The sequence below is a fragment of the Amborella trichopoda genome, chromosome 9, assembly GCF_054954075.1.
Source record: "Amborella trichopoda isolate Santa Cruz 75 chromosome 9, AtrichopodaSantaCruz75HAP2 v2.0, whole genome shotgun sequence".
In the NCBI taxonomy this organism is placed as follows: Eukaryota; Viridiplantae; Streptophyta; class Magnoliopsida; order Amborellales; family Amborellaceae; genus Amborella; species Amborella trichopoda.
In genome coordinates, this window is record NC_142344.1 from 54,710,620 (window position 1) to 54,723,852 (window position 13,233).

Sequence of the window (13,233 nt, forward strand, 5' to 3'; positions counted from 1 at the left end):
AATAGTGTGAATAGAAACCACGATATGATGATTAGGAACCCCGGGCCTTTCCCATACGCTTATTTATTTCCAAATGGTTAAATGCAACCATCCAAATATCGGATGGTCCTTGCTCAAAATTAGGAGATTGTTATAAATACATAGTCTTTATTATTACTGATTGTCTTTGCTCAATCTTAGGAGATTGTTATAAATACATAGACTTTATTATTACTTCTTCTGTCGAGAAGGTTGGATCTCAAAATTATCCAAAAGTAGGGGTATTGAAAGAACACCTAGATACTTTTTACCATAGGGAGTAAATAGCTAATATACTCCGGCAGGAGTATTAACTTTTAATAAACAATGAAATGGCCCTCAATCAAGCACAAGCCCTTGCCATAATCCTCTCCTTCCCATATTGAAACTAACTAAAAGAGTATCACGCCCACTTCGGTGGCCGAGTAAACTACAACGAAACTTTCCATTTCTGGTAATTGACAGCTTTTCCGACGATAATTACGGCTTAAAATTTTGCAGCTAGACCCCATTATTTAAAGAAGAAAACTTGTGTTGATTTTTATTGTGTTTTGGTGAAGTCCTTTGTTTGGGTTGAGTTCATGATAATGGCGGGACTCAGCTCTCCAAATATGGACAAATCTCTTCTCAATCTGCTTCTCATTTTGTCCATGGCTTTGGGATTCTTGGCAGCAAATGCACAGGACAAGAAGGTGATTACATGAGCTCCTTCTCTCTCTCTCTCTCTCTCAGATGATTATATGCATTGTCTCTCCTCCTAAGGTAGTTATTTAAACTCTCTCTCTCTCTAAGGTGATTAAATTCTCTGAATTGTCTCTCTCTCTCTACGGAGATTATTTGAGTTCTCTCAAGTAAGGAGTGGTAATCGAAATGATGCAGAATTACATAGTATACATGGGGGACCTTCCGGATTCTAATTTTAACACCATGTCTGCATCGATGATGCAACACAATGCCTTAGCCGATGTCACAGGAAGGTACTTTCTCTCTCTCTCTCTCTCTCTCTCTCTCTCTAGGATGATAACTAGCTCCTGTAATGGCTTTGTAACCTCTCTCTCTCTGCGTCATATTGAGGGATATAATTTTTGGAGTTTGGTTGTTAACAGCCTTGCAGTCGCTGAGCAATCGATGGTGCGCAGCTATAGCAACAGTTTCAATGCTTTTGTAGCGAAGCTTACACCTGATGAGGCCAAGAAACTCTCATGTCAGCACTTCCAAATCACCCCATTTAGCACTTATTATAAATTCAAATTCCAAAGTTTTTGTTCATTCAATTGGTTTTTTTTTTTTTTGTTACTTTTGTTTACTCAATTGATTTTACTTGCTGACATTAAGATTTTAGGTAAAATACAAAATGCTCCATAAAAATTACTTGCTGACATTAAGATTTTAGGTAAAATACAAAATGCTCCATAAAAATTATATAGAAGGTAGTTAAACCAACTTTTTTTTATTTTTTTTCAAAATTTCCCCTTTAGTCAAATTGAATTTTGATTTTTTAAAAGTTTTTTGTTAGTATGCCAGTACTCTAAGCTAACTAATGAAAAAAACAAAAAAAATTAATATTTGAGTTAACTGAGAGGTAATTTTAAAAAAAATAAGAAAAAATGAGTTGACTGACCATCTTTATGATTTCGGCCTATAAGCTTAACATTATGCATTTTACCTAAAATTTTAGGGCACACACATAAATTGCTCATTGAGTTATAATTTCAGGTTGTCTCTGTACGACCCAACGTATTTATTTATTTTTTATTTTTGTCAATTTTAAAATTTTCATTTGTGTTTTCCCGTATTAAATATCAATTAAATTCATACTAAATATATTTTAATTGTTTATGCAGCAAAGGAGGGAGTCCTCTCTGTTTTTCCAAGTGGATATCGTCAGCTTCACACGACGAGGTCGTGGGATTTTATTGGCTTCTCTCAAAGTGCAAACAGAAACCTTAAATCTGAGAGCCAAATTATAGTTGGTGTTTTAGACACAGGTGACAATATTGTTGCCATTTTTATTTCAGCCACTTTCAATTTTTTGGTTTTTTTTTTTATTTTTTTTTTGTTTTTGTCTACAAGAGTTCCTTTAATATGAAGGCCTTCAAGGTTAGGTCGTAGGTTCTAATCATGCTTTCTTGAGTCCTATTTCCATCGAGACCGGTACTGAACCCTTTTCTATTAAACTACTCAAAAGAAAAAAAAAACAAAAAACAAAAAAAAGTTATGCAGTGCTTTAAAATTGCTTACAAGAATTAGGGAAAAAATGACCCGAATCGTTATTTTTTTCATAGAATTTTAATTTTTTTCATTAAAATAGCCGAAGCCTATTCGGACCCCCTTTAGTCGGGAAGAATCAGGATAAGACCCCTAGCATAGAAACCAAGTCCGATTTTTCAACACTGATTTATCATGTTCCCTATTTTTCCCTTCTTTCGGTGATTATATATTCTAGAGATCACAAGGATCATCACCGTCCATTAATGCAAATCCATGTGCATCCTTGATGGATGTATTATTTTGAATGGACTCATTCGGGCAATTTTAGAAACGTTGAATCCGGGCACATGTCTCCCGCCCGATTCACCCGGTTCATTCCGGATAAAGAAAAAACAAACACTTACTATACTAGGTGAGCTTAGGATTTGTCTGTTTGTTTGGATTCGCAGGGGTTTCAATCAATCTAGTATGTCTGACAGCCAGTCGAATCGACGATTTTTAAAACACTTATTTAGGATATTAAAAGTGGATACCCACCAAAAAAAACCAAAAGGGAACATATAAGGCATGTTTTCCCAATAAGTTTGGGAGGTATAGCCATGCTTGTGAGGATTTAATGCGAAAAAGAAGCGGTGGTATCACTTAATCTTATCTTTAATGTATACATGAGGAAGAAAACCCGGTTTAACATGTTGAACCATGGTAGTTGAAGGCCCTATTTGGGTGATATTAGTTTTATATGAAATAGACTATCTTATGTAAAATTAATATATTGTGGAGAATATTATTTTTTGTTAGTTGCTAGCAGCACAAAGTATAGGGCAATGCTTTCATGCGATGGTTGTATAGTAATATGATGCAACCTTCAAAAACTATGATATGACCATTTGTTTGATCCAAAATTTAAAATATACACGCTTCGCATTCTAATGAACAATTACAATAAATAAAAATTTGAAAAAAAACCTAGAAAGTATTTTTTTAGCCAAATTAACATAGGCCGTTCATTTTGGTGAGATGCTTAAATCTAGGCCTTAGAAGAAATTTTTCATTTCCATTTTTTTTTAGATGGTTTTATTATCATTAGATGAACAACCTTAAAAAAGAAAGAAATTATTTTCAGTTTGTAAAGGCTAAATTCTTGAAATTCACCAAATGAATGGTCTAGATTCGTTGCTTGAGGGGTCTCATTTTCACAACATCTAGAGTTTAAATCAAACTTTTTTTTTTTTGGATTGATTATTTATATGAAGAAAGTGTGTGTGCAAAATTTTGGGTCATACAAATACCACGAACATAAATTTTTAGAAGTGTCGTTGCATTATACTATGATACAACCTTTCCATAAAATCACTACTCCAAAGTATATTATATATAATATTATTTAATTATATACTTTCTTTGTTAAATTTCAGTTATTTTTAGCTATTACTGGCTAAAAATATTTGCTTTTCTACCAGCTACTTTAAATAAAGTAAAAAACAACTTTTGAAAAGAAGATAAACTTACATTGAAAACTACTTATAATGTTAACTCAGATGACTTTATCATACACATTGCCAAACAACATATATTCATTATTAGGATTCAGTTTATTGAAACAATAAATTATCGGTGATAATGAGCAGATCCAAACTTGCTCTAAGGTTATAACGTAAATCTTGTTAATACTTGTTATCGTTGTTTTCCAGGTATTACCCCGGATTCCGAGAGCTTCAGTGACAAAGGATTCAGTCCCCCACCTACAAAGTGGAAAGGATCATGTGGCCCTTTTGCCAACTTTAGTTGCAATAAGTAAGGATTGGCATTTTTTAAATGAATAGTATGCTATAAAACTATATATATTTGACACAAAGCGGTCACAAATATCTTTGGCTGTTAGATGTGAAATTGAACTATTAGAGATTTATCACTAACTAAGACAATGTTAGGGATAAAATTTTCAAAATTTATGACACACCCTAAACTTACCTATTTCAAATTGGTGGGGAGGGGTGATTGTGACTTCATGTAAAAGGATGAATAGGTAAAAAGACAAATGGTCATATAACATAAAATCAATTGACAAATAACATAAAATCACCTCTTTAAATATAATAAGTTATACAATAAGATTATCTACTTTTTATACTGGAAAGTAAAAAAACGCCTCTACAATTCAAATATAACATTTGACAACATTTTGTATAATTGATAGAGCTTAAAGTTTAATAAAATCTTTTTTGAACTTTGTGCAAAAGAAATGACATCTCTTATCATCTGATTTAACATTTGATTTTAAAGGTAATTGTGATCTTTTTTGTATAAAAATAAATGATCCTTTATAATATAAAAAACCATATAATGAATCATGAGTCTTATCTAGCACAAAGATGGGAAAGTGTGAAGGTTTTGAGAATTCATGAGAGTGGTGCAAGTAAAATATGAACCTACTTGAGAATATGTTTGAGACATGCAACCCATGCCCTTTAATCTTTGGCAAATGGGCGACAATAGTTTTGCAAACTTTAAAAAAGAATCGATCCATGCACTACTTTTAAAAAGTGATGGTTATAAGCTAGGACAATGCCACTTATAGAATGAGGGGGAGAGTACTGTTCCTTTATGGTTTCTTAAAAGGAAAAAGTTTATATAAGGTGTCAATTTTATAATGTAGATGTAGAAGTAATATTTTAGAAATCTGCTTGAAAATATTTATCCGCTATTGAAAAATGGATAATTTATTGTCTCGAGCTAGAGGTATTGAATATGAAAAACAAGGATTTAAGGTCTAGGCATACTGGATCATGTACCACATTATCTAGACAATTTATTTTTCAAAAAATTTAAGTGTTTATAGGTTGCTCGATCAACACTATTTTTGGTGCCTTTACTTCCATAATTAGGAGAGAAATTAGAATTTTAAGTTGTCGTAAGGGTTTTCCATCATAATAATTTTATATTTTAGCAAGATTTAACGGTGCACGGTACTTTGATTGATAAAGTTTGACACCCTGTACAAAATTGTACCCATTTCCGCCTTAAGCACTCAAGTGGAGCATTTCCAAACCTTAGAAGAAATTGCAGTATCGGTATTGAGAAATTTTTATGACAGTCCAAAAATCTATTTATATATGTGAAAGTTTAGAGCTCCAAAAACAGTACAAATTGAGCAAATTTATAAGCAATGAAACTCCTGAAAACGGATGGTCCAAATAATATACTAAGAGATGTATAGTTTTTAAAACTTGAAATCTTTTTTACTTTTTTATATCCATATATCTCGAAGTCAAGATGACCAATTGCAAGGTTTTCTAAAATTGGAACAACTTTTTTGGATGGGTTTTATGGTGTGCCTTAGTTTTATAACATAAAGGTGATGCCCTATATAAACTTTTTCATTTGAAAATTTTGCATGTCATAAATATTATGAAAAAATGTATTTTATTTTTGCTTCAGAACAGAATTTGGAGTTCGAAAAATAATGCATATTCGATGATTTTTGAAGAACAAAAATGAGCACTCCTAAGAACTAACAAAATAAGCCATTTTTAAGGCTCATTTTTTTTCCTACTATATTCATGACCATAGTGGTCTAGAAGTTTTCGATCCAAACCCATCTCCAGAATAGATTTTGTGACGGTATACTCAATGTAACAAGTGCGTCCCCCAAATGCACGTTCAAATATACTGAAATATTCCGAAGTCCAAACTTTTGAGACAAATCTACCTCTTTTTCAGTGAAAAAGGATAGGAAAAAATACATCATATTTTTTTAAAATTCCTTTCTTTTTATTTTTTTTTCAACGTTTTTTTAAAAAATATCCTCCTTTTTGTTTGATCATTTACTTAGGATAATAATAAAAAAGATTATATCCTATGGGACTATGAGACAATTTACTTTTGATACAATAAGATCACATCCATCCCCTAGCCATGACATATGAAATTAGGTAGATAGAGGTGTATCATTTTTATATACAAAAATTTGAGCACAATTGCTTCGGATTTTGATGCCAGTACATAGCACACTCCTATCCTTGATTCTAAATCTAATGCCTATGGGTGTTTGAAACCTCTTTGTATAAAAGATAAGCCTTATTCTATGGTTTGTCTACAACGAGGTCACTTATCTTTTTTACATACAATTATTCTTGTCCTTTAAATTTAAAAATGAGTGGTTATAAGAGTGCCATTGAATAGACACAAAGTTCCAAATAAAAATTTATCAGACTTCATTCAATTTGACATCTAATGAGTGAGAATGATTGTAACTTCCATATATATAAAAGATAAAATGGTCTTTTTATGTTCCCGTGAAAAGAATATTCAGCGAAGGCATTATTGCTTGCAAGTTGCAACGTGCCTCATTAGCACTCCACTGGGGTGGCAGTACGTCCAAGGTTTTGGACCCCGATCCCATTGGGTCCAAAACTTGGACCTGGACTTGATTCGATATAGGTCTAGGTTGGGTCTATGTCTAGAGCCTAACAATAATTTTTAAAAAAAATATTAAAAAATATATAAAAAAGGATTTGGTTAGCCAGCTCGACTATAGGATTTGGTGAGCCAATGGTTGTGATCGGCCCATTGTTTTTGTTGAAGGTCAAGGTAGTTTTTAAATCCAAAAGAGCTACAATATTGAAAGTAAATGCCGTGACACAACATGAGGTAGACCCAACCGGATTGTTACGTTACCTTGCCTTTTTCTTTACCGGCTATTATTGGTGGCGCACATTATTCCATATAAAAGACCCTACAATATCTTTTTATTTATTTATTTATTTATTTATTTTTTATTTTTTTCTGCCAATGGCAAATTTTTTTTTTTTTTTCTTTTGATCCTTTTGTCAAAATCTATGCTATTGACGGTTTAATTTCTTAAAAAACCCTAATGAATAGTAGCGCACCCCGCCGAGAAACCACTTATTATAAGGCAACATAAAATGGAATTTTATCCATAAAAAAAAAAAATCTGAGACGTGGCCTAAGTTCATGTGCTTGTTGTCTGTGTTTGAAGCAAGCTGATTGGTGCAAAGTACTTTCGAGCTCAGGGTGAAGCACTCGACCCCTCAGAGATCGAATCACCGATAGACGTGGTTGGCCATGGCACGCACACTGCTTCAACTGTGGCGGGCAACTCTGTGGAGGGTGCTAACCTCTATGGCCTTGCTGAGGGAACCGCCCGGGGTGGCGTGCCCTCTGCAAGGATCGCAGCTTACAAAATATGCTGGAACAACGCCGGTTGCTCTGATATGGACATACTTGCGGGATTTGATGCAGCTATTGGTGATGGTGTCGACATCATATCTCTCTCAGTTGGTGGTCCTTCCACCAGCTATCTGACTGATGTCATAGCAATAGGCTCTTTCCATGCCATGAAGAAGGGTATACTCACAGCTTGCTCCGCTGGTAATGACGGGCCTATGCCTGAGACAGTGGAGAACTATGCCCCATGGATCTTCACTATCGCAGCATCAAGCATTGATAGACAGTTCAGAAGCAAACTGATGCTTGGTGATGGTCAGGAGTTCTCTGTAAGTCCCTACCAATTCAATGACTTCATTTCTTGCTAGGTAGCAATATCTAATCAATGGCAAGAGTAGATAACCCAAATATGGCTGTTCTTGCAAGCTCAGTTTGTGTGCAACAACCTGCCTCTCCCATTATAAGCTAAAACTTCAATAATTTTTTTTGCGAAATTCCCATGATCTTAGTCTCTTAGTTTTGTTGTTAATAACTTAGTATTGTATCTATATCCAGGGTTTGGCATTGAACACCTTTCCTTCCATGAAGAGTTTCTATCCTCTAATCACTGGTTCATCGGCTACCGACCCGTCTGCATCAGACAATATCCAATTTTCAAAGTAAGTTTTTTTTCTTAAATTTAAATTTTGTGTTGGATATAGGACCTCTCATTAGGATTTTTGTTTAACTAAAATGAGGTTAGGCACAACCATTTGTCAAAAGATTTTGGAACTCCACTTCTCTATAAACGTTTTCGATTCCTGTTCTTAATCTTTACTCTTCGTCAGTGTGCACTGTTTTGTTCAGTCAAATTTAAAGTTTGGTTTTGGTGATGGGATGGCAGAAATTGTATTTTGGGCTCCCTGCTACCTAAGAAGATCAAGGGCAAGATTGTGTTCTGTGAATCTTCAAGTGATGCCACAATTAAGGCATTAGCGGGCGTTGGCACTATCGTGAGCGCCGATGATTCTCTCGACGTGGCGCTCATGTTTGCAGATCCCGGAACCACTGTCAATCATAGCCACAGTGATTTGATCCTGAAGTATATCAATTCCACCAAGTAAGTTTCTAAAGAAGACTTTTGGGGTCAGTTGAACATTAAGTAAATAAATTCTGCAATTTGTGGTTTTAAATTTTTAATCAAGATTATAAGAATTAATTGGATCATTGAGTACATCAATTCCAAAATAAGGTTCAATCAAGATTTTGGAGGTTTATTAGCTAAAAATGGCTAATATAACTGAAAATCTGCCGTGTTGGAACGGATCTGGGGGATGGACGATGCAAGATGGGAATTCCCCTGAATCGCCCAAATTTTCAAGTTAGAAAAAGTTTTTTTAAAAGTTTCCTTGTGACTGTAACCAGGCGAATCGGAATTGGGCCCCTAACAAATGAGGTGCTAGCTCCCATTTGTAAGCACTTTTTAGGATCATGGCCATGGGTGTTCTTATATGTGGTCTAATGCAAGCCATTGTTTTCCATACACCAGGGCTCCCAAGGCACAGCTATTGAAATCAGACACTTTGAGAATGGATGATGCGCCTTTTATAGCATCTTTCTCATCTCGTGGGCCTAAGCCTGTGTCACCAAGAATCCTCAAGGTAATCCCCATTCGCAGTCTTTTATTCTTTGGGGAATAAGTGAAAAGAGAAAAGTATAAGGTGAAATGACAGACTCATTTCCACCCTGCTTTCGAGGGATTTCAGACCCAAAACACACCCAAATAACTGTTTAATCCATTCTGCCTTAGATCCATGGATTTGAAGTTTAAAAAACAGTGGAATGTTTAATCCATTCGACCTTAGATCCATGGATTTGGAGTTTAAAAAACAGTGGAAATTTGACTATTTTTGATGAATTAAAATGAACAGTCCAGAAAATACTACAAAGTACATCTTTCAAGGCCTTTTTTGGTTTTTTTTTTCTTTCCTGTCAAATTCATAACCGTGATGGTCTAGATGATAAACTTGCAAAAGTCAGTCTCAAACTGCATTTTTGGAGAGGATAGACTTACTATAACAATTGTCTTGTGCACTGAAAACCAAACCATAATCGAAAAGGGGCATGGTTATAGAGCATGTTGTGATCTATATGACCAAGGGTCCATCATATGAGTTGTATGGTGATAGCGAGAGAATTGGATGTATAATTGAACTCTGTTATGGTTGGTAGGTCCTACTCTCTCTCTCTCTCCATCACCATCAAGCCCATTCATGACCATATAATTGAGTGCTCATATGATTCCATCTTCTTCCCTTAAGGAATGAAGGTCCATATGAGCCAGGATCACTTAAAGACCAAGAATCCGGGACCATTAGCTCGTTCCCGGATTTATGTGTTCGCAAGTGAGAGTATGTTCATCATTCCTCTGAAATAAATGCAAAAAATGGCAAATCTTATGTCATCGTCGAAGCTTGTGAAATTTTATTTATCAGCAATTTGCATTGGTTGATAACCAGCTTAAGTTTGGAGATTGAGTAAATGAAATGTTTTCGGTTTTCTTCATTGCAGCCTGACATTGCAGCCCCTGGACTTGACATACTAGCAGCATACTCCCCACTTGCCCCAGTCGATAGAGATTCTCCTGATGGTCGTGTGGCAAAGTTCATTATATTTTCAGGAACATCCATGGCCTGCCCTCACGCCGCCGGTGCTGCAGCTTATGTTAAGTCATTTCGCCCGACTTGGTCTCCTGCTGCCATCAAGTCTGCAATCATGACCACAGGTGAGATTCAAAACAACCCATGAATTTGTTTATTTATTTTATCTAATTTGATTTTTGTTGCAAACTTTGGGTTGTGGCCAATCTTTCACAATTCGCCATTGGATTGATAGTACATTTCTCAACATCTGTAATTGTAATTTGGCGGCCTACATAGCACTACATCGCTATCTCTTAGTTCTTCAGTTTATTTTAAACAGCCAAAACGACCAGCCTAATAATTGACAAATTTCCATTGTTCATGTTTCAGCCACACCAATGAACGCTAGCAAGAGCCATGACGCCGAGTTTGCCTATGGTGCCGGCCAAATCAACCCAACAAAAGCCTTGAACCCAGGGCTCATATATGATCTTGACAAAATGGCTTACCTCCAATTCCTGTGTCAAGAGGGCTATGATGGATCAATGCTATCCATCATTGCAGGCGACAACGGCGAGAAGCTCCCACCTTGTTCCAAGATGCACAAACCAAAGGGAGGCGACGGCCTGAACTATCCATCAATGCAACTAACTCTAAACAACACGAATCCCTTTTCAACTGTTTTCCGTCGAAGGGTAACCAATGTTGATAGCAAGGGATCTGTCTACACTGCTAGTGTACATGCACCAGCTGGTTTAGCTATAGTGGTGAAACCAAACAAACTTGTCTTCACTAAATCACTTGAAAAGAAGTCCTTCAAGGTCGTGGTAAGGGGAAATTTACCAGTGAATATAACCATGCTCTCTGCTTCACTTGTTTGGAGTGACACTGTACATAGTGTAAGGAGCCCAATTGTTGTTCATCTGGCTTAGGCATGTATATATATGTCTTATGTTTATTTTTTATTCAATTCCAATGGTTTTCAGTGAGACAGGTCATGGGTTTGAGCTTCTCTCTACCAAATCAAGGTGATTTGTTCCCCAAGAAAAAGAAAAATAATAATTCAATGTTCCTTTCTACCTATTGAGCAGAGGAAATCTTTTATCTTTATCTCTCTCTCTCTGGACTGAAATTGTAAGTTGGCTCTGTCTCTGGAGTGAATCTACTTTATTGGTTAAGTACACTAACCAAGTGAATCGGATGATTTGTTCCCCAAGAAAAAGAAAAATAATAATTCAATGTTCCTTTCTACCTATTGAGCAGAGGAAATCTTTTATCTTTATTTCTCTCTCTCTGGACTGAAATTGTAAGTTGGCTTTGTCTCTGGAGTGAATCTACTTTATTGGTTAAGTACACTAACCAAGTGAATCGGATGAACCAAGCAGCTAGGAATTCACTATTGATCTCAAATCCATTATTGAGTGCAATGGAGCGCATATTATAGCAGTGCACCAAAACTCGGCGAGTTTGACTCATCATTGTCGAGTTGCTTCAGACTCTGCGGGATTCATGGACCAAAACTATGAGAACCAGTGGTTTAAAAAACGGATTGGTGGCCCGGATCGGGCACCCCAAAAACCCATCCGGATCGGTAGATCGGCGATTCGGATCGGGAATCCACTGAATCGGTCGGATTCAGCGTTAAAAAAAATCTAAAAAAATTATTAAAATTCATTATAAATATTGTCTTTTAAGAATTTAATAAAAACTCGGGGTACTACATTATTAATCTTCATTTTTTCATCAATATGTGAATATTGAGATATTTTTTCTCTGTATGAACTCATTTTAACTATTAAATTATATCACACAAAATAAAAATCATGGAACTATTATGGATGAAGTATATAATCATACATGAACTACAATAAAGAATGATTTTTTGATAAGAACCTTTTAGTTTTTTTGACAAAAGCCTTTTACTTTTTTACAAGAAATGTTTGTCGTATTTCATTTTTTTTGTTTTTAGCAAGAACCTTTTTTTTGACAAAAAATATTTGTTGTATTATTTTTTTTTATAAGAACCTTTTTTTTGACAATAACTTTTTATTTTTTTGACAAAAACCTTTTAACTTTTTGACAAAAAAAAGAAATTAGACAAGAAAAATAATTGATAAGAACCTTTCATTTTTTTTATAAGAAACTTTGTATTTTATTGATAAGAAAAAAATTTGACAAAAAGCGAAATTGATAAAAAAAACCTTTTATTTTTTTGATAAGAAATTTTTTTGACAAACAACGAAATTGATAAAAAAACCTTTCATTTTTTTATAAAAAAAACATTTGACAAAAAAAAAAAAAAAAACACATTTCCTCCCGTGAGGGGAGATTCAAACCAACGCCCTCCTCATAAGGAATGCATTTGATAAACAGTATCCTACATGCAATTTAACAACATTAAAAACGCAAACAAAATATATAATATATTAATGTTTCAAGATAATACATTTTCACATTATCCTATATTGAAAGGGTAAAAAGAAATTGTAGTGAATGAATACCTCTTTGTACTCACTGAGGATAAAGCGTGCGAAGTGAAGAGAGTTACGTGGTGAAAAAAATGCCCATTGTTGAAAAATCAGGCATATTTATAAAGGTAAGAAGGAAAACCTAAACGCTCTATTTATAAAGGAAAGAAGGAAACCCAAACTCTCTGTACAAGCCTACTTATAAAGGAATTTTTACAGATTGAATTGATATGTATAGGCAATAATGATATGATGGAGTGGGTTGACTTGATTTATAAAGCGGTCAAAATTGTGTTTGCCTAGTTTTGGTCGATTCGATCAGCCTGTTTTGATTGGTTCAACGGGCTAAACAAAATAGACAACTTTTTATAATATATTAAATATTTTTAAACTATTATTTAAAATTTGAAATATTTTAAAAATCACTTGAGCTGATTCTGTGAAGGATCAGATTGATTTTGACTAAACTAGTTAATTGATTTGAACTCGATGACTCTAGTTTAGACTTGAAACTCCCGCGTTGGTTGGCCATCAAACCCAAGATGGGTGGAAATAAAAATGGACCTAACCGAAATTCAAATGCAATGGTAGTTCTTAAAAAATATCACTTTTGAAATTTTCAAATATTTTCACGTATTCATGATTCTCAGGATTGAGATCATGGATCCTTAAATTTGGATCCAAATTCCATCTCAAGAATCATGTTTGGGCTTGACTGGTTAGTAGTC

General features: G+C 34.6%; 1 protein-coding gene across 2 annotated transcripts; it reads left to right on the forward strand.

The window, feature by feature from the left end:
• The first annotated feature begins 397 nt into the window (after positions 1–397).
• Positions 398–11,118, forward strand: LOC18447839 (subtilisin-like protease SBT4.14). Of its 2 annotated transcripts, XM_006857925.3 has the most exons (11): positions 482–710; positions 898–995; positions 1,125–1,222; positions 1,863–2,006; positions 3,921–4,023; positions 7,229–7,745; positions 7,972–8,075; positions 8,300–8,515; positions 8,945–9,056; positions 9,967–10,180; positions 10,428–11,118. In XM_006857925.3, the coding sequence occupies exons 1-11, from the start codon at positions 600–602 to the stop codon at positions 10,967–10,969; spliced, it is 2,259 nt and encodes a 752-aa protein (XP_006857987.2). In that variant the 5' UTR covers positions 482–599; the 3' UTR covers positions 10,970–11,118. The 2 variants fall into 2 exon arrangements, with proteins under 2 accessions (XP_088702406.1, XP_006857987.2); XM_088846280.1 differs by lacking the exon at positions 1,125–1,222 and having other exon boundaries at positions 398–710.
• Positions 11,119–13,233: the final 2,115 nt, after the last annotated feature.

What these genes read in the sequence shown, in the direction of transcription:
- LOC18447839 (XM_006857925.3), top strand. Translation starts at nt 600, where the DNA reads ATGATAATGGCGGGACTCAGCTCTCCAAATATGGACAAATCTCTTCTC. An exon ending in TTAGCCGATGTCACAGGAAG is followed by an intron (nt 996 to 1,124) that starts GTACTTTCTCTC and finishes GGTTGTTAACAG; the next exon opens with CCTTGCAGTCGCTGAGCAAT. An exon ending in GTCTGCAATCATGACCACAG is followed by an intron (nt 10,181 to 10,427) that starts GTGAGATTCAAA and finishes TTCATGTTTCAG; the next exon opens with CCACACCAATGAACGCTAGC.